Below are 22,755 nucleotides of genomic sequence, written 5' to 3'. Positions count from 1 at the left end.
AGTATCATCATCATGAATTATAGTTTGATAGACAGGATCTATCACGACTAAAGGAATTTTCCTCTTTGGAAACTTTGTAGGTTCATCAACCTTTTCCTTTTCTTTTGACTTAGGATCAATCTCAGATTGTGATCTTGTTTTGGGCTTTGATGCCTCAGAAATTGTCTTTTCTTTAATCACAATGCCTTTTTGGCTTTAGACTTGTCTTTTCAGCTTTAAATTTAGCTTCTTCCTCCTTGAGATTATCCAAATCCATTCCTGGATTATGTTTCAAAAATAATCTTCTAGCAATTTCCTCATCAAGTGTCTGAATCTTGGGATCTTTGTAGTAGACTATAGTCTGCTTCCCTTTGAGCTTCAGAGTTTGCATGAACTTTTGAGAATCTTGACTTCCACCTTGTACAAGAACATCAGGCTTTGTCATCAGACTTTGCTCATCAAAACTTGATATCAGATTTTGAGTTTGAGTACTTGCTATCATATTTTGAGTGTGAGCAGCTTCAGAACTTTTCTTCTTTTGATTAGAAGATTTGTTTGCATCAGTAATTAGTTTCCTTGAAGAAACCTTGATGCTCTGCCCTTCACTTTGAACTTGACCTCTACCCTTGCTAGAGTTTCCCTGGTCATCAGTTTCATCATCTTTCTTCTTCAGTATTTGATCATTTGAGAATTTGGACTTAACTATCTTCTCCCCTTTTTGGTATCATCAGGTATTAGGAGTGAGAGAAGAAGTTCTACTGAAGATTGAATTTCATTCAACTGAGTTTGCTGAGAAGCTTGATTTTGTAGAACCTCAGAAATTTGGGCATGTTGCTTCTCTTGAGCTTTTTCAATTGCTTCTACTTTATCAGAAATATGCCAGGATATGTCAATTCAAATTTAACATTTGTTTGTTAAATCATCACAAATTATTAGTAACCACAATTTTAATCAAAACATTCATCAAGAAATACAGTTCAAGTAGATGAAGTAAAGATTAACAGGATGTAATGATAACATTCACATGCACATAACACGGGATAAACAAAGACTAAATCTTGCAATCAACAGAAATTTCATTAAAATATCAAAAGAGAACATTATATGAAATTTATAGATTACATGCAAAAGATTACAAGATAATCCTACTCTAAGATAGTAAACATCAACAGCCTTGGTCTCAGAAGGAAAGCTATCAATTAGTTCCTCCTGCTGCTGAAAAATAACACTGCAAGATGGATGATCCGTTCTTGATGAAGAAGAGCCTCTCTCCGTTCTTCTTCCAAGTGTTCAAGATGAAGTTGATAGTCCATCTCAAAGAAAAAGATTTGTCCGAACCTCTTGTGGAACCGAGTTCCAGATCTCTTCAGGAATGGCAGTGATGTGCCATTCCTGTTCCCAGTCACCACAACTGAACTCGACGTTGAAGTTTTCATAATTCATAAACATGTTTACAAGAACCATTTTTATGAAGAAGGAAAATGATGAGAATTAAGAGAGAGAAAATGATTTTGTGTGAGAATAGAAGATAATATGTCTGAGATAAAATGTTGGTTATATAGCCAATGGAATATCAAGGGACTAGAGATTGATTAATGATTAAGTGTAGAGTTAACTTAATGAGCGTCTCCCTAGACCGATGTGTAATGACTTAGGCAATATGCGAACAGTCAATAGTTAAAGCAGGAGTTAATGGGCACGGGAAATAAGTAATAATTGTGCACATGCAGTTTTCCAAGACAAACACGTTTACCACTAACCCAAATGATTATGACTGTTTTATCTCTCTAAATATATTCAGATTAAATATGACCGTTTTATCACAAATAAGTCAAGTAACAAATAATGCCACATAAGCATAAGAGTTACCATCAGGATTTAATATCAGAACTTGACTATTATCATATTTTAACAGTCATCAGAACATGGCTTCTTTACTCAAAAAGTGAATGTTTGTATCTGTGATTCTTCATATAAATACTGACTTATTTTCTTCAGAGTTTAATCATCAGAACTTCCATCAGAACTTGTCCTCGGAATTTATGCAAATGACACTTAACTGTTTGTCAAAAACAACTTAATCACCACAGTAATTTTCATCATTCATATGGAGTGAGAGTGTGTGTATTTAGAAAAAATATCAGATAAAGATTAATGTCTGATAAACTTCAGTACATCTTAGAAATAAGGCATAACTAAGAAAAGTGCTTAAAATCTGTCATTAATAATGAAGTCTACTATAGAATAAATTTATGCAAGAATCCACCTCAGCTGTTTATGCTCATTTTATGCATCTTTTAACATTCTTTTTCATAGTGGCTTCTCAGTGTAAATGAGTCACGACTGCTATCAAAATTTATGCTATTATCAGAGTATTTCTCCAGTAATCAGAGAATGTGAAAAATCACCAAGAAAAATTTATTTGCTTTTCTAATGCATATCACTTAATACCAGCAATGCACTTGGGTCTTCCCTTCCACATATTTACTCTAGATCTCAAAGGAGTACCTGACTTTAATTTTCTTTTCTTTTCTTTAGATAAATGAGGCTTATCAAGCATGTGGTTTATCCTTAAGATTTACTGACATCAGAATTTGACATATGAGAAGCAAGAATCTAGTTTGTGACTTAGTAATAAGATACACAAAGTACATTTGACTAAGCTAAATCAGAATTTGCTTGTGTTAATGAGTTTCCACATAAACAACTAATTTAAACATGGGAATTCTAGAATGTTAAAGACTACTAGGTCAGCATCTAGCACAAGTATTCTCATTGGATTGAATACTCACAGAACATTCAAATCACTATCAGAGTATATAATCACATCTGGTAACAATCAACATTTAATATATTACAATTTAAGCACAAATTACATAGAGATAAGACAATCTGTAAACACTGATCATAAAGTCTGATGCATATGCCACAAGAGGACACCATAGCATATGCCATCTGTTGTGATTGCAAGGCCACTAACAATAAAGCCGAGTACGAAGCCTTGATTTTAGGGCTATCTACAACCAAGAAACTGAAGATTGAACATTTAAATGTGAAATGTGATTCACTGCTAATAGTCAATCAAGGAAATGGGACATATGAAGTTAAGGACATGAAGATGGTCACCCACTTATCTGTTGTAAAAAATCTGGAGCATTCATTGAATACATTTGCTATACTATAAGTTCCAATGGAACGTAATACTAAAGCATATGCCTTGGAAGGGTTAGGTGATGTGTTTAAAGAAATCAGTCTAACGAATATTCCAATCATACATGTCATGGAGCTTGCAATCGAACAAGTTAAAGAGTTCACGTCAATTGCGGCTGTTGAAGATACTATTGGAGATAAAGATAAAGAAAACCCTAATTGGATCCAGATATACAAGAATTATCTCATTCACGGGACACAACCAGAAAGCAACAGTGAAGCAAGAATTCTCAGAATGAAGGCATCTAGATTCACTTTCATTAATGACTTACAATTTAAAAAATCTGTTACTGGATTATTACAAAGATGTCTACACAAAGAGGTAGTCGTCTCTGTGCTGCGAGAAGTACATGAAGGGGAATGTGGAAATCACACAGCTGGTAGAAACTTGTCACTGAAAGTGTTACGGATGGGTTATTATTGGCCCACTTTAAGACAAGATGCCATTGACTTCGTGAAAAAGTGTGATGCTTGCCAATGTCATGGCCCCATCATACATCAACCATCATAATTTTTACATACATCAATTCCATCATGGCCCTTCGTGAGATGGGGAATGGATATTGTGGTGAAAATGCCTCTGGAATCAGGGCAAAAAATCTACATATTGGCAATGACTGATTACTTGTCCAAATGGATAGAGTTTGAAGCCCTTCACCAAGTGAAATCCAAAGACGTAATCTCTTTTATCAAGCGGAACATCATATGCAAATTTGGAGTTTCATTTGAAATTATGTGCGATGATTGGTCCCTATTCATAAGTAACAAGATAAAAGAATTCTTCAATAAGTATAACATCTCTTTGGTAAAATCGACACCCATGACCCACAAGCTAATGATCAAGCTGAATCAAATAACATGGTCATCATTAACAATTTGAAGAAGAGGTTGGCGTCACACAAATGTAAATGGGCTGAAAAATTACCATAGGTACCATGGTAGATAAAACGACACCTAAGACATCTACTGGACAAATACCATACAACTTAGTGTATGGTACTGAAGCTATACTTCCAGTGGAGGTGATGATGCCAAAAACCAGATATGGAATAACGACAAGTAAATCCAATCAACAAGAACTGTCACATGACATTGACACCATAGATGAAGTATGTGAAACGGCCAAGATATGGATGACAACACACCAGCAAAAGATAGCTAACATGTATAACAAACATGTCCATTGTAGGACTTTCCAAGTATGAGACATGGTTTTGAAAAAGGTCTTTAAAACATGATAGACCCTACTACTGGGAAGTTCAATGAAATTTGGGAAGGCCCATATTTCATTGACGACATTATGGGACGTGGTGCATATCAACTGTCGACTATAGTTAAGATACAAGTGCCCAGGAGCTGGAATGATGTTCACCTGAAGAAATATCATATGTAATGTTTCCTTTTTTATTTTAATAGAATTGCTTTCATATGAATTAAGTCATTATGATGTAGTGGTAGATGTAGTTGTTTTGATTTCGAATTTGTTTGGTTCCTGAATGACATTTTTATTCAAGTTATCTTCAATTATAAGTGTCACTCCTTTATGCTTGCAATTTGGAATATCATGTTAAGTTTACATGCCACTTATTTATCTATGACATGTTATGTTCACATATTTTCTTTATTAACTTGTCATATCGTATTTACATGTTCCTTAATTTGACATATCATCCGGTAAGTATATGTCTTTCATTCTAATTAATATGTGTATGTGTACAAATATATATATGTATTGTAGATGAATGCATTTAGACTAAGGCATTCACATCATGAATGTAAATAAATAACAGATTTATAATGGAAAAAGGGCTTTGCAATCTACTTCCACTACTTAAGAGGACCGATCATCGTACTACGAATAAAATTAAACAAAGGACCAAGTCCTTTCAACACGTGTCCTTACACACGTAATAGATAATGGGCTTAGCATCCAAAGTCTTGATAAAGATATTGAATACGTTAAAAGTATGTTTCAAGAGATAAATAACTTTTAACTACTTAACACAATGTATGCACTATACATGATAACATACGTAATTTTTATAACTTATCACATAAGACACGACGTGAAATAACTCACCATTTAGTTATTTTGAATTCATAACGAATTGAATGATACATTGATGCTAAGGAAGTATTTGACATGTCCAGTTAACATGACGAAAATTACAATTTTTTTATAAAACACTGTTTACTATTTAATATGTATACGATTACGATTGTGTCGTGACACGCAAAGATCTTATACATGATGAACTGACATATCTATAGTGACAATTATGTCGTGACGTGTAATGTTGATACATCAAGAGCAATCACAGGTAAATATTAAGAAATATCATTCTTAATGGAAAATAAAAAGTCTCCCATTCAACGAATGAAACAGAGACTGAAACATCCCGGTAACAATACCAAATTCAACAACCAAATGATAAGAAAAAAGGAAATATGAAGTTCAAAATTATCAACAAGGAATTAAATTGGATTTCAAAACATGAAATTCGGAGATGACTAAAAAATTACTCACTGCCAGGAATATTATCCTTTGAAGATTCATGACCATCATCATCTTCACCTGAATTGTCAATATGGAAGGCATCATCGGGCTGAGTATCACTGTAGAAATGAACAGTGTCTACTACATCCCATGTGCTCCATTCACCTCTTTGATATTCCAACATCATCTCGACTCTAGTCTTCATGGTAGCTTGAGTAATGGTATTGTAGGCTTCTTCAGAAATTTTATGCTTCATTTCTTGAACTTTGAGAGCAAATTCGTCAAGCTCCTATTGAACATCTTTTGCATTCTTCAAGCGACCAATTCTTGAGATGTCCTCAGCCTATCAGGACAACCTTGCTACTCCATCTGTAGAGCTTTAAGCTCTTAGTTAACTGGGAGCAACTTAGGGAATAGGATTTTCAATCTATCCTGGACGGTACCAATCCGCTCTTTGATCGGATTTGTGAATGATGGCATTTGTGTTGTTACCTAATAACATCTTTACCTCCTCAAACATCTTCTTCTTCATCTTGCAGATCACATCATCTTCAAGCAAGTTAGTAGTTATTCATGTAACATCATTTTTTTTATTTTTCAGTTGAATTAGTATTGGTGGGAGAAATAGGTCTGTTAGAATGTTGCTTTTTTCCCATGGTGATTACATAGATATTGGATGATCGAGTAAAAATCAGAAGTGGGAGATGAAGGAGGGTGAGTAAATTTTAAATAGAAAGATGATTGATGTTCTATTAGGAGTAAACAACCGATGAAGATTGAGATCATAGAGGTGTATTTGGGTTAGAATATATGACCATTTGTTGGCACATATAACCACATAGAGTTATGATGAAATTAGAGTTTGCTTGGATTAACATGATTTAATTAATTTATTTGTGAGAGTAAATTAAATTAAATCATGGGGCTATTGTTACGACTAGAATTTTCACTACTGATGACATGACATGCAACATGTAGGAAGTGACATGAGAAAGAGAATAATGACATGTCATGCTCAATGACAGACATGATAAGCATGACGGGAAGATATGTAGGATATGAAGGTGGTAGCAAACATGAAGGCTAAGTTAATAACAGTTCTATGGAATAGGACAAGTGATTGAACTAATAGACCTATTCTGGTGGAATTAATAACCTTTATTAATAAGCGAAACCACTTTTTAAGTGGTACTTTGGTTTCACTTATTTTTTGGTACCGCCACATTTTGGTTTCACTTTTTATGATTTATGTTATAACTCTAAGTGTATTATTTTATCCTTTTTGAATCCTATATGACTTATAATTCTATATATATTATTTTTACCAATTTTTCTTTATTAATAAAGTTTTTAACTGATACTTTGGTTTCGCTTATTTTTTGGTTTTACCACCTTTTATTTTCACATTTATGATTCATATTATAACTCTATTTATATTATTTTTAACTTTTTAATTCCTATATGACTTATAATTTTATATATTATTTTTACCCGTTTTTCTTTATTAATAAACGAAACCTATTTTTAAGTGCTACTTTGATTTCACTTATTTTTTCCACCACATTTTGGTTTCAACTTTTATGATTTATGTTATAACTCTAAATGCATTATATTTTTTATCCTTTTTTATTCCTATATGACTTATAATTCTATATGTATTATTTTTACTCATTTTTTAAATTTTATAAGCCATACTTTTTTCATTATTTTTATAGATTTCAATCATATTTTTAATTATATTTTAAAATAAATAATTTCATAAATTGGACCAACTAAATATGTCCCGAAAAATATAAACCACGAACAAGTTAATAGGCCATGTGTTTAAATTGGAATTTTATAATTTAGAATTTTTTAATTTGTTAATGAAATTCCATTTTAATAAAATGATATGAATATTATAAAAACTGTATTTTGGTACTGTCAATGGATCGGGTTTGGATCGGATCGGCCTAGATCCATATCCATATCCATTTATTTTTTCAGATTCGGATTCGGATCGGATCGGCTCCGGATTTTTTATAGGCCGATCCATATCCGGATCCGTTCTGATCACGGATTTCGGATCGGATATCCGCTCCATTTATGTATATTTATTTTTTACCTTTAATTATTACAAAATCTATTTAAAATTGACAATTTCGAAAAATATTAAAATACAAGTAAAATATAACCAAGTCCAAAAATAAATTGCGAACTAAAATTCGCTTTTTAAAACAAAAATACTATTAGGTTGTATAATAGTTTAATTCTAACAAAAAAAATGTTGATGTTGTAAAATGAAAGTGTTATATGAATTGAGACTTGGCTTATGCGGCTCTAAAATGTAAAAGAACTAGAGTTATAGAAATGGACACTGTAGAGATCGAACCGATCTAAATATAGATCATGGGACTTGACTCGAGGATAATGAGACTTGACTCGAGTATAACGGAACTTGACTTGGAAATTAAAGTGTTATATGATTTGAGACTTGGGTTATGCGCCTCCAAAAGGTAAAAGAACTAGGGTTATAAAAATGCACTAGACTATAAAGACCGAACCGAAGAAAATATAGATAATGGAACTTCACTCGATAATAATATGTTTAAAATTAGAATTATTAAAAAATATTTTAATTACATTATATATATATAAACCGGATCGGGTTATTAACGGATCGGATCGGCCTAAATCCATATCCGCTCCATTTATAATCGGATTTTTCTTATCGGGTCGGATCTCAGATCGGATTTTTAATAGGTCGATCCATATCCACTAAAATGGTCTCGGATCGGATCGGGTCGGATCGGATTTTCGCTCCATTGACAGGCCTAGTACCACTGGAAAAATAATAAAATTGTTTAAATCGTAATATGATTACGATTCTATTTTTGTAAAACTCTAAATTATTTCTTGATAGGGTAACGGTTACGCCGTATTTTGGTTTCACCCTTATATTTCTCCTTCATGTAAAGTTTTATGTTGTTTTTTAACAAAATATAGATTGGAATTATATTATAATTACTATATTTCTATTTTCCGTATAATTCTTTTTTTTATTATTTTTATTAAAATAATAAAATGGAATTCTTTATACATTGTTATTATTAATTAATAAGGAAACCATATTTTAGGGGATACTTTCATTTCACCCCTTTTTGGTTTTACGAACTTTTGGTTTTACGAACTTTTGGTTTCACCCATTTTTAAATCTTACAATAACTCTAAATATTTCACTCTTTTTTTAATTATATATGACTTATAATTATATATGTAATATTTTACCCGTTTTTTGATTCTTATATACCACATACTTATATTATTTTTATATAAACGGGGTCGTATATACATTGTAATTTTTAGATTCATATATACATAATTCTATTTTTAGCACCAAATACAAATTTATACATACATAATAAATATTTTATTAAAAAAATTATACAATCACAAATTATATAAAAATACAAATTCAGCTAACAATAAAAAATTTAATATGCAATTACTTAGTAATGTTTCGATGTAAAATATGAGTTATGTCTTTTGGAACAACATATACATAATAATGCGTTGAGTTTATTGTTCTAATAAGATTTGATTTAATGAAAACTACATATAATTTAATAATCGTACAATTTTATTTATTATATATTTTAATAAATTGTTCTAATAAGATTTGAGTTAATGAAAATTACATATAATTTAATAATTGTACAATTTTATTTATTATATAATTTAATAAAAATTTAAAATAAATTTCTATAATTATTATTTATTATTAATATTTTGATCTCATCGTGTAACAACTAAATGAGAAAAGATAGCCCGATGTGGAGAAAAAGATGGAGAAAATTCAAATGGGCATAACGGCTTGTTAAAGTTTATATATAACAAGAGAGGAGAACGGGGACATCACGAGAAAACCTCTATCTAAAACTATAGTTATTTTAGTTGGTTCCTCAATTTTGATGGTAACACACTTTTTGTAACAACTTTTGTCAATATTAGTGAAATTTCTCTCAAATTGGATATACGATACCATCCGCGATTTTTATCCCGTTGAGGGGTTTTTTCGCGTCACTAATTCTTTGTTTCATATGTATTTAAATTCATTTACTTGTAATTTCAGCTAAAGAATTCATTAAAAATCATTTAAGATCAATCATTGACCGGTAAAATTTTACCAAAATAGTGATTGTAAACGATTTTCACCGTGAAAGTAATGTTACTCGGACTCGAATAGAAGTTCAACATTGTGTAATTACCGGATTTGATAATATTTTGAAAAATATAGATATTTTGATATAAAATAAGTGTTAAGTCTTGAGTATCATAAATAGAAGGTAATGTGGTAAAGTGAAGAGTTCTGTGAAGTATAGAAAAAAAATAATTAATGAAATGATAATTATTTAAATTACAGAATATTTTGACAAAAACAAAACTGAGTCACTTCCAAGTCTCAGCTGCCTACAGAGGCTACAAAGCAGCATGCAAGTCCTCTTGTTCCGAAAAAGAAGGCAGTTGAATTCAATTCTTATTATAACAATCAATAAAAGATATATTGCCCCACAGGCAAATACTTCACTAGGACTAGGACCTCACAGTTGACAATGGGCATTTTGAATATAAAGTCCAGCAGCACTCGAAAGTGAAACGACGTAGATAAATAAATTATATACAAAGACCGGGTCCAAGGCATAATCTTTTTACATATGTAAGCTCCGAACTCCTGTATATTTTATGAATGTTCCTGGGTATTTTTTTTGCTAAGTACCTCCTTGGTGCTTATTTTATAGATTCCACAACTTTCAAATACAAAAATGGTAAATTATGGTGTAAAATTAAGTTTTTATGAATTAATATTCTCCTAGACATAGTAAGTTTTAGAAGAATCTATAGAACTTTCTCAATTTTCTCACATGACACATTGTTTTGTTTTGATACGCCTGTTAAATTTACGCGAAAAAAGAGCTATATAATAAGGGAAGGAAAAATAATTTATTCCGCAAACAAAGTGTTGGTGTAAGGGCTGATTTCTTGTATCTCTTTGTATCTCTTTGTGGGAGATTATAAGTTTAATCTCTGACGTGTGACGTGTGAGTGTATTATCAAACAAAAAAAAATCTATTATGATATATATCCGATCTGAAATTTGAAATTTTAATTTAACAAATCAATTTTTTGGATGTAGATTTAATTTTTAAATTAGATTTTTTTTGAATTCGAGTTTGAATTATAGGTATACTTTAACTGAAACTTGACTCAAAATTTCACATCTGATCCAAACCTGAAAATTCAGAAAAAAAACCCCGATATATATAAAGTTTTAGGGGGCGTTTGGTACAAAGTATTCAACAAAGGGAAAGGGAAAGAATTGGGGTCATTCCCTTTGTTGATGTTTGTTTAGTAAAAACAATCATTTTCTTTACTCTTTTTTAGTTATAGGTTTACCCCTTATTCCTCAAACTTCATTCCCCATCTCCCACTAGGTATTTCAACACCCTTTCCCACTTTTATTTTCTTATTTCAATTATAATTTAAATCTTGGACCAAAAAAATACATCAGTATGCAAAATTAATTTTAAAAATTAAAAATGATTTATAATTTAGTTTTTATAAATTAAAAATAATTTTGATATAAATTTATATGTTAATTTATTAAAAAAGTTAATGGTGCTATTAAATAATTAAATTTGTTTATTTATTATAATGTTAATATATTATACTGTTATAATATAAATATATTTGACTATATTGAGATTGTTTAATATTAAAAAATAAAAAATAAATATAATCATGTAAATTTTCATTCCGTTTCCGGATCTGAACCAAACACGTAAAACAATTCTGGGTCTTTACTTTCCTTTCTCCTTCTTTCCCTTTCTCGATTCCATTCCGTTTCCCCGAGATGAACCAAACGCCCCCTTAGTATAGACTAAGTAATAGATGGGTTTCGTAATTTGAAGGAACATAAAATTCTAATATAAATTTTCACTAATATTTTTATATTTAGTTATCGTATGTTTTACTATGCTGTTGAAATTTTTTGACCCCCTTATTTACATTTTGCAGACTTCATCACTGGTTTATACATATGTCAGCCCAACTTTTGTTGTGGTAAAAATGGTGGGAGGTGTCTCATAAAAAAATCATCCCTCCGGCCGGTCGTGTTTTCGATCCCCAATGTTTGCGATATTAATATATATATATATATATGTATATATATATATATATTTAAATTTCGAATTCGGGTTTTAAAATTTGGCTTTCAAATATCTATAAAAAAAATTGAGTTTCGGGTATACTCGTATCCGATCCGATTTTTTTAATTAAATTCGAATATTTATTTTCGGATATTTCTCGAGTTTGGATCATATTTGAATTCTATCCTTATTATATTATATGCATAAGAGAGATCTTATCCAAATATTTGGTAGTTATATTCTTGGAAGAAAGTAGTGGATATAGTTGATTTTATATTATTAAATTTTTACTATTTTTGGTAAGTTTGAAATGTATAGAATGGAATGAGACATCCAAAAAAGAAAAGTGTATAAAAATGAATGAGACAGAGGGAGTAACATCCTAACCGTTACATTATAAAATTAGATATGAAAAGAAAATTATAAATACATTATGACTCCTAATCCTTCACAAATCCTTCTATATATCAACCGTATTCTAAATTGAATGGAATATAAGATTTAAACCAAAAAGGAATAGGCTCCTAAATTAAATAAATAATAAAAAATATCTTATTATATCTTACATTATTTTAGACAAATCTATCTATATGCATTATTTTAATATATAAATAAAGTCCATGCTACTTGGATTTATTAAATGACGTCTTTCTGACAGATATTGGAAGACCTGATCTTACCAAGATATAAGTACTTTAATATGCGTTTTATTATTTTAATGCAGTATTTTTTTCATGTTCACTTAAAATCTCTTCTCCGGAAAATTTCTCAAATTAATTAAATTTGATAATAAATTCATATTATTATTATTATTGAGATAATAAAAAAAATACCCTTTGAACGTATACAGTGAGAATTTCAACTCACGCTTTTACATGCATGGGCCATGAATGTAATAACGTCAGTCTATTTTTTTAGCTTTTTTTAAGATGTTCGGTCTAAAGCAGGAGTTGTATTCCCTGACAATCGTGTAGATAAACTTTATCTAACATATTACTCAAGACATCAGATTTATATTTCAAGGACCAAGATTTTAAAAAAAAAAATCCGCCGAAAATTTTCCTTACACATGATTGTTAGGGATTATCAGCCTAAGTAGAGTTAATTACACTTTGCAACCTAACCTTTCATTTAAGATCAAAACAATATACCTACTTTGCAAAATACAGTTTGCAATACTTAACTTTCAATATCAATTACAACATGCATTCCTTGCGGTTTTAAAATTGAAATTGAGATGTTAATATTAAGAGTTAAATATATTTTGCAACCCCTACTTTTCATTAAATATACTTACTTTCAAAAATACAGTTTGCAACCCCTAACTTTAGACATCAAATACAATATGCATCCCTTAACCATTTTGTTAAAAATATTTATATTGTGGATGGTAAAATTGAAATTCAGCAAAATATTTAAATAATAATTTTAATTTTTTAAATTAAACTAAAATTTAAAATTTAAAATTATAAAAATAATATTAATGTTAATTATTTTATTACTTAGTATAATGTTTAAAATTTTAAAATATAGATATATTTAGAAACTTTATAATTATATATATAAACATATATTTTGCTTAATAAATATATTTCAAGTATTTAATATTATGATTAATTTGGAGTATTATTAATAAAAAATAGCTATAATTTTTTTCATATAAAAAATGTATTAAAATAAATATTTTAATTAATTTGAAATTTTAGTTATTAATATTAACATATCAATTTCAATTTTATAACCGCAAAAAATGTATGTTGTAATTGAATTTGAAAGTTAAGGGTTGCAAACTGTATTTTGCAAAATAGATATAATGTTTTGATCATAAATGAAAGGGGAGATTACAAAGTGAAATTAACCCCTTGAAAAGTATTGCAACTCTCTTCCGAACGTAAAGAAAACACTGCGATGTCAACATGAATACATTTGTTAATCTCTCCATACATTTTGAGGTAGTTATAAAACAGAGTATGCAAAACGACTCAATGTATATACCAAAAACTAAAAAGCAAAATGCAGTTTTTTCTCCTTCTCCTCCTTACTTTTCATCACTTCATTTGGGTATTAAATGCGCTAGACTCTAATTTTCCTACTCATGAATACGATATCACAGACGCTAATCACACTATTTTGAACGCTGAAAACATAACAAAGCCCGGATGTCCAAAGAAATGTGGAAATCTGACGGTACCATATCCGTTTGGTATCTTATCTGAAGCCTGAAGGTCTCACCTGTTCCAAAGACCCCTCGTTGGATATTACATGCAACAATTCTTTCAGTCCTCCCAAGGCCTTCATACAAACTAGTAATCTTGAAGTGCAAGATATATCCAACTCCGAGTTACGAATTACGAATCTTTTGGCTTACAACTGCTACCATGGGAATAAAACTCAAGGACAATCTGTGTCCATTAGATTGGTGGGAACTCCGTATATGTATTCCAAAGCAAATGTGTTAACAGTTGTTGGCTGTGATGATTTCGCCAACATATACAATTCTCCTGCTGGATACTTGCCTAAAGGATGCACTACCACATGCCAAAACATCAGTGAAGTCAATGAAAACGAGTGTTCTGGTAGTGGCTGTTGTCAAGTATCCATCAATATTGAGAAGTTTTATAACCTCTACCTTCATAGCTATTATGACCATGCCAACGTATCATCCTTCAGCAGTTGTGGGTATGCATTTTTTGGTGAGAAGAGCCGTTTCAAGTTTAAAGGTATATCAGATCTTATAGATTTAGGCTTTCTTGACAAAACTACGGCCAGTGTTCCTATTGTATTAGACTGGGTTATTGGAAATAAGAGTTGCAGTGAAGTAAATCAAGACTCAGATTCTTTTGCTTGCAAAGACTCAAATAGCTATTGCATCAATGGAACTCAGTCTGTAGGATATCGGTGCAATTGCAAAGATGGTTATGAGGGCAATCCATATTTCAGTGCAGGATGCATAGGTAATTAACTAAGTTAAATTTTCCTTTTAAATTAAAAACATGTTAAAACTGTATAGCAATGAATTTACTTTGAAGTCTCTTATCTTTTGCAAGATATCGATGAATGCAAAAAACCAACACACGGTTGCGAACATCACTGCAATAATGCTCAAGGGAGTTATAATTGCTCTTGCCGAACCGGGTACTACACTGATAGTAACGATTCTAAAAAATGCATTGCTAAAACCTCCAAGCCCCAATTAATCAAGTACATATTAGGTAAGATTTTTGTAGCCAAGGTTATGCTTACATATACTCCTTACCGGGTCTTTCGTGTCCATAATAAATTTTGGGGGTGGCAGAGATTTGAATTCTATGCCAGCCTTAGTAGAGATACCATGCAGGTACTAGTTTATCAAAAAACTCAAGGTGTTAAAGAAAGGTCTTTACATAATCTTATATTAATTTTCTAACAGTTAACAAGTATATTACTTCATAACTATGTGTCTAGTGGTGCAGGTATGGGATTTGCTTGCCTCTCAATAATCATTGGAACGAATTGGTTGTATTGCATCATGAGGAGAAAAAAAAAACCCAACTAAGAGAGAAGTTCTTTCACCAAAATGGTGGCCTCCTATTAAGACAACACAGTACTTCAGAGGGTGGTGCTACTGAGTCTACAAAACATTTCACATATGAAGAACTAAAGAACGCGACAAACAACTATTCTTCTGATAGGATTTTGGGACAAGGTGGTTATGGTATAGTTTACAAAGGAATTTTACCAGATCAGCGTGTAGTCGCGATCAAAAAGTCTAAAGTAATGGATCAGAGTCAAGTAGAGCAATTTATTAATGAGGTGAGGATTCTTACACAAGTTATCCATAGAAATGTTGTTAAACTTTTGGGGTGCTGTTTAGAATGTGAGGTACCATTGTTAGTGTATGAGTTTGTACCAAATGGTACATTATTCCATCATGTGCACAATATTGATTGAGTTGGTTCGTGGCTTTCGTTGGAGAGCCGGTTGAGAATTGCTGCTGAATCATCTGGTGCCCTTGCTTATCTTCACTCAGCAGTTGCTATTCCCATTATTCATAGAGATGTCAAACTAGCTAATATTTTACTGGACTATAATAATGTTGCCAAAATATCTGATTTCGGAGCATCCAGATTGATACCCATGGATCAAACTGAAGTGACCACATTAGTCCAGGGAACACTAGGGTACTTAGATCCGCAGTACTTCCATACGGGGCAATTGACCGAGAAAAGTGATGTTTATAGTTTTGGGGTGGTCCTTGCAGAACTTTTAACAGGAAGACAACCAATTTGCATGGCCAATCCTCAGGAAGAAAGAAATCTAGCCACTTATTTTAGTACCTCCTTGAAGGAGAACCGTTTATTCCAAATTATAGAGCCTCGGTTGGTAAAGGAAGGGACATTTGATCAACTTCAAAAGGCCGCTCAACTTGTGAAGAGGTGTCTTAGCCTTAATGGCGATGATAGACCAACAATGAAGGAAGTGACAATGGAAATAGAAAGCCTGAGGAAATTTACGAAACATCCTTGGGCTAATGAGAATAACAATGAACACACAACAAGCTTAATAAGTCATACTGAGCTTCAGCATTCGGATCTTTATGAAATTCAACTAAGTTCATACCATAATGTTGCGACAGACTCCGAAAAATATAGCTCAAGTACTATTAGTTTGTTGCATCCTCCAACTAGCCCTCGCTGAAATATATCAGTTCTCAAGATTCTATGATTTGAGTTAATACGTGGCAAGTATATCATGCATATGCCCATTCCAAATGTGGTATGTGCATGTCTTCTGCTCTCATTTAAATTAATAATCCGGAATTATGGACTGTAATCTTTTGTAAACTTCAAATTATTAATTGGGCTATTCGCAGAGTCTCGCATGTGAAAGACAATATAAATATCTAGTGGTCCAAGCTCATGCAGTTGACTGAACAATTGTTCTTACAACTAGTATTATCGTTCTTACAAATACGAAGAGGTAGCTAGAGAATGAGTAATAAAAAACAGCAGCTGACGAATTCAAATGAATACGAGGGCGCCGTGGACAAGTCAAGTATGCTACATGTATAAACAGAGCTCTTTAGTTCTTGAGAATATACAGAAAAGTCCTAAAACTCATAAACCAAAATGCACTTGTTTCTTGTTATTATTCTTCCTGTTTTACTGGCAATTTCTGCTTTAGGATTGGATACGAATGACAGTGAACACACAATTATGCAGGCCGAGATCATCACAAAGCAGGGTTGCCAAAGCAAATGCGGTAATGTGACTGTACCATATCCGTTTGGCATCAAATCCGATGGTCTTAGCTGTTCCATGAACTACCTATTTGATATCACTTGCAACAATTCTTTTAGTCCTCCCAAGGCCTTCATACGAGATGGTAATCTCCAGGTTTTCGATATATCTGACACGGAGGTACGGATTTCTACTTCCGTGACTTTTAGGTGCTATAATGAGTCCGGAGGCTTAATTAATGGAAATTTACAAACGACTACCATGGAAGGAAATGCATATACTTATTCCAACACAAACGACCTCATAGTTGTTGGATGTGATGATTACGCTTACTTGTACAATTCTGCGGATAGCTTATTGCCTAAAGGATGCATTACCACATGCCAAAACATTGAAGAAGTCCATGAAAACCAGTGCTCTGGCCTTGGCTGTTGTCAAGTATCCATCAATCTCCAACAGTATATGAGACTTAGGATTAATAGCTTTAAGAACCATCAAAATGTCTCATCCTTCAATAATTGCGGGTATACGTTTCTTGGTGAGAGAAGCAGCTTCAAGTTTCAGGGTATATCAGATCTTAAAGATACCAACTTCCGAAAGAGAACTAAGGAAAATGTTCGGATAGTACTAGATTGGGCCATCGGGAATGAAAATTGTAGTGAGGCAGCCAAGGACCCAAAATCTTACGCTTGCATAGACCCAAATAGCTACTGCATCAGTGGAACTCGGTCTGGGGTAAATCGAGGATATCGCTGCAGTTGCAAAGATGGTTATGAGGGCAATCCGTATCTTAGTCCAGGATGCAGAGGTAACTAAGCTTAAAGGTCCTTTTAATTTACCACTTGGTTATCATTGTACATAGTAATTCAAGTTAACGTGATTGGTTTTTTTATCTTCTGCAAGATACTGATGAATGTAAAAATGCAACAAATGGAGGTTGTACACAGATTTGCAACAATACTCCCGGGGACCATTACTGTTCTTGTCGAAACGGTTACCTACTTGTTGGTAATGATTGCATATCTCAAAGATCCAAGTCTCAACTGATCAAATTTATAATAGGTAAGGTTACTCTTACTAACTAATAATATTTGTCGTTAAATATATGATCTTATTGGGCCTTCTTCTAATACCTTAAGGTTTTAGATGAGTTGGTTACTCAACATGATATCAGAGCTTAGGCTAGCGGGAGGAAGGCAATAATGCCCCAAAGATGGGTGCCGGTGTTCCACTTTTCGACCCATAAATGGGCTTTCGAGTGAGGGGAGTGTTAAATATATGATTCTATTGGGGCCTTTCGAGTGAGGGGGAGTGTTAAATATATTATCTTATTGGGGCCTTCCTCTAATACCTTAAGGTATTAGATGAGCTGGTTACTCAACATTTGTATTTATTAGAAATTTTATAAAATCACATTTGTATTAATTAGAAAATTTATAAAATAACTAGATCAGTGTTTTAAAATAACGAATGAGGTTTACTGGCTAATTAAGCAGCGGACCAATAAAATCTTATGTCTGTGTTCATGGTGCAGGTATGGGATTTGGTTGCCTCACTGTAATTATTGGTATTAATTGGCTGATTTGCATAAGGAGGGAAAGAAAAAACAACCAAGAAAGAGATAAATTCTTTCACCAGAATGGTGGTCTTCTCTTAAAACAACAGAGTAATTCAGAGGATGGTGCTATTGAGTTGACAAAACATTTCACTTATGAAGAACTGAAGAAGGCAACCAACAACTTTGCTGCAGACAGGATACTGGGACAAGGTGGTTATGGTGTAGTCTATGAAGGAACTTTGCCCGATGGAAGTGTAGTTGCGATCAAAAAGTCTAAAGTAATGGATCAGAGTCAGGTAGAGCAATTTATTAACGAGGTGAGGATTCTTACACAAGTTATTCATAGAAATGTTGTTAAACTTTTGGGGTGCTGTTTAGAATGTGAGGTACCATTGTTGGTGTATGAGTTTGTACCAAATGGTACATTATTCCATCATGTGCACAATATTGATGGAGTTGGTTCATGGCTCTCGTTGGAGAGCCGATTGAGAATTGCTGCTGAATCATCTGGTGCCCTTGCTTATCTTCACTCAGCAGTTTCTATTCCCATAATTCATAGAGATGTCAAACTAGCTAATATTTTACTGGATAGTAATAATGTTGCCAAGATTGCGGATTTCGGAGCATCCAGATTGATACCCATGGATCAAACTGAAGTGACTACATTAGTCCAAGGAACCTTAGGGTACCTAGACCCGGAATACTTCCATACAGGCCAATTGACGGAGAAAAGTGATGTTTATAGTTTTGGAGTGGTCTTTGCAGAGCTTTTAACAGGAAGACAACCAATTTGCATGGCCAATCCTCAGGAAGAAAGAAATCTAGCCACTTATTTTCTTACCTGTTTGAAAGAGAACCGGTTACTCCAAATTATAGAGCCTCGGTTAGTAAAGGAAGGAACAGTTGATCAACTTGAAAAGGCTGCTCAACTTGTGAAAAGGTGCCTTAACCTTAATAGCGATGAAAGACCAACAATGAAGGAAGTGACGATGGAAATAGAAAGCCTTAGGAAATTTACGAAACATCCGTGGGCTAATGAGAATGGCAATGAAGACAACACAAGCTTAATAGGTCATACTCATACCGGTGAGTTGCAGCATTCGGATCTTTATGAATTCCAACTAAGTTCCTACCACAATGTTGCCACAGACTCCGAACAATATGGCTCAAGTACTATAAGTTTGTTGCACCCTCCAACCAGCCCTCGCTGATACATCTCAGTTCATTCTCTGCTCCTATTTCAATTATGTCAAGTCTTTTCAATTGCTAAATATCAAGTTTTTTTGGTTGCTAAGTTCAATAATATCTAGCATTACTCCATTTTTACTGTTCATGACATTCTTATCAATGATTTTGAATTTGTTCTTAGATGTTTCCCGTAACTGCTCAGAGATTGAATGGAGAGGAACCGCCTTTAATGGGTTACTGTCGAATACATCCTCGTTTTTTCAATTGCTGAAACATACGACTCCCCATTATCATACCATATTCTAAAGAATGTTTCGATTTACGGACAATGTCACTATCATTATCCTTACAAATCACGTTCCAAGTATGTGGCTCGAAGTATGTTCCTTCAGTCTCCATATGGAAAGCTTTACAAAAGTCTACCATTAAAAACAGTCCGTTGAAATCTTTAAGTAAAAGTATTTTGATGAACTGTCCATTAAAATGACGACATTAGCTTTTATTAAAAAGATTATCAAAATAAAATATTTTTTCTAAAAATTACCTTATATCAGTTTTTGATTTTAAGCTATTTTTTCTAACTTTAAAACATTTTTTTGACTAATTATACATATATTTTTCAGTTTTAAGTCAAAAATCACTTAATTTATATGCGTAGAGACAGATTGACTATCAACGGTACAAGCTCTACAAGGTCGAATAATGAATGTGTTAGAGGTTAGCCATGTTTTACATGACTGTCTAAATTGTTTGCATGAGTTTCCTAGTTTTTCGGTAGTAGTATTTGTTCAAAGGCAAGCTAACAAAGTTGCCCCCAAAAATTATCCTTATTTGATCGGCTGCGTTCAAGTTCTTACAATATCTCCAACAAATATTTTATTTGAACTCTTAAGTTCAAAAATAGAGAGTGATTGTTAAAATTTGAGCTGGTTCTTTAAAAGTTTAAAAACATTTTCTCTCTTCTTAATTCTAAGAGCCTCTACCTATCTGTTAACTTACATTTTACTTTCAAATAATCTCTGCACTTTATTTTTCTCTCTCTCTTCATTTGTCCTTTTATAACTTCAATGTATTTTTAGTTATAAAATAATATATAAAGAGTGAGTTTAAAAATTATTGTTACCGTTAAACCTACATTATCTTGCTAGAATCTAAATTTTTATATTATTTTTAAAGAGTGAGCTAAAACGCTGTTAGGTCTGTCTCTTTTGTTGGAAGCTTTTATGTATGATATTTTATTTTAATGCAAGCTAACAAAGTGATAAATGGAATTATTGAATGGAGGGAGTTGGACCATGGAACAGATGTTGTTTTACATTTGTGAGACTTTCTAAAACTCGGCCCCAAAGGCAAAGCTCAGATTCCAAACCCTCGTTAAACATTTTATTTTGTAATTTTGTTCATCCTATATTCAGAATTTTTTTTATTTTACCAATATTTTACAATTTATCTTGTTACTTGAATTTTTCTGGATTTAGTTTATATTCAGAAATGAGGGAAATTAAATTATTTTTGTTCGCTATTATGTAAATATAGAAATTATATATTTAATATATATAGCTAAAAACAATGGAAAATAAAAAAAAATCACTCTCTTGAGTGACATTTCAATTGTCTGCAGTGAGAACTGAGAAGGCCCTCAAAGTTTACATATTAGAAGTGTTTAGAATATAGAACATACCGCCTGATATTGGAAGTGTTTATGGAAAATACTTTGCCAGTATTCCTGAGTAAAGTTATGGTCAACAAAACATGAAAAATGATGTTCCATTTATAATCTTTTCGCGCCAAACATATGTTAATGAGCATCAGTGAAACAATCCAAAAATTTGTAACATTTTTACAAATATTTTGATCCATATTTTTAAAATTTGATCAATGGGTCGACCCATTTTCATAAATCAACTAATTCCTTTAAGAATATGCAAAGATCCATGGGTTATTCACATCTTAAATGATATTTATAATTATTAAAAAATCACTTTTCAATATTAAAAATATCAAACATATTATTAAAATTGATTTGTTTTTATACCGATCAATTATAAATCCACAAATCATGTATTCACTAATTCAAATTCAAAAATCATTACTATTTCCTTGATAATCATTATCTTTTTTTTCTTATTCATGAATCTCATTGTATACACCATCAATACTACAATTAAAATATTTTCATCATTATAACAAATCAATTTCAAATCAATCATGGATCCACTTTTCATGTAAAAAAAATTCAAAAATTTGAGATTATATCTTTTTCATTTTTGTACGGGCAGTCATCTTGAATCATTTTTCTTCTTCATCTTGAATAATTCTTCTTCTTCATTCTTCATAAAATATTGAACTAAAAAAATTCATATTTGTAGCAATTTTTTCTTCTTTATTATCTATTTCCTCTATTCATGAACTATTTAACTCTGTAAATCAACAAATTTTCTTTATTATCTCAGTAAATATGTAGATACATGTTTACGTTTATATTTGTGTGTGATTTGGTTGTTTATTCACATATTTGATTTGTTTTTTATATGTGTTATAGGGAGAATTTCGTATAATAGTGTTATGGATGTTGATGGTCGGAACAAGGATCAAGTACGGTGTTTGAAGGCGGAGGAAGGTTGTTATGTGGTGGTGGCTGAGCTTGTATGTTGACTCCTCAAGAAAGAATAAGGTTTTTATTATTCTCTATCAAGTGTCGACCCATGTCTCACACAAGTGCCTACGTACCCTATTTATAGGGATCAAGCCTCACGTAGTTCTTGGGGAACAAGTCATATAGGCTAGGGTTAGGGTTCTTCAACCCGTATAGCCCAAGCCTATGATAAAGTCAGACCTTCAGCCAATTAGTCACGTAAATCTCGACCGGCTCCACACGCTTCCTACAATCTCGCGGCATCTCCGCATTTCTTCCCGTAA

General features: G+C 32.2%; 2 protein-coding genes and 1 pseudogene across 3 annotated transcripts; all 3 read left to right on the top strand.

The window, feature by feature from the left end:
- The first annotated feature begins 3,169 nt into the window (after positions 1 to 3,169).
- Positions 3,170 to 3,700, top strand: LOC141702305 (uncharacterized). Its single transcript, XM_074506001.1, has one exon. It carries the CDS (start codon positions 3,170 to 3,172, stop codon positions 3,698 to 3,700), a length of 531 nt encoding a protein of 176 aa, XP_074362102.1.
- Positions 3,701 to 4,124: 424 nt separating this feature from the next.
- Positions 4,125 to 16,653, top strand: LOC141702304 (wall-associated receptor kinase 2-like; annotated as a pseudogene).
- A 146-nt stretch (positions 16,654 to 16,799) lies between these two features.
- Positions 16,800 to 20,084, top strand: LOC141702300 (wall-associated receptor kinase 2-like). Of its 2 annotated transcripts, XM_074505999.1 has the most exons (4): positions 16,800 to 17,898; positions 17,994 to 18,152; positions 18,625 to 19,868; positions 20,018 to 20,084. In XM_074505999.1, the coding sequence occupies exons 1-3, from the start codon at positions 16,980 to 16,982 to the stop codon at positions 19,857 to 19,859; spliced, it is 2,313 nt and encodes a 770-aa protein (XP_074362100.1). In that variant the 5' UTR covers positions 16,800 to 16,979; the 3' UTR covers positions 19,860 to 19,868; positions 20,018 to 20,084. The 2 variants fall into 2 exon arrangements, with proteins under 2 accessions (XP_074362100.1, XP_074362099.1); XM_074505998.1 differs by lacking the exon at positions 20,018 to 20,084 and having other exon boundaries at positions 18,625 to 20,001.
- The last annotated feature ends 2,671 nt before the right edge of the window (positions 20,085 to 22,755 follow it).

This window comes from Apium graveolens, unplaced genomic scaffold, assembly GCF_009905375.1.
Source record: "Apium graveolens cultivar Ventura unplaced genomic scaffold, ASM990537v1 ctg4861, whole genome shotgun sequence".
NCBI lineage: Eukaryota > Viridiplantae > Streptophyta > Magnoliopsida > Apiales > Apiaceae > Apium > Apium graveolens.
Note: the sequence above shows the minus strand (reverse complement) of the source record. Positions and strands in the feature narration are given on the sequence as shown.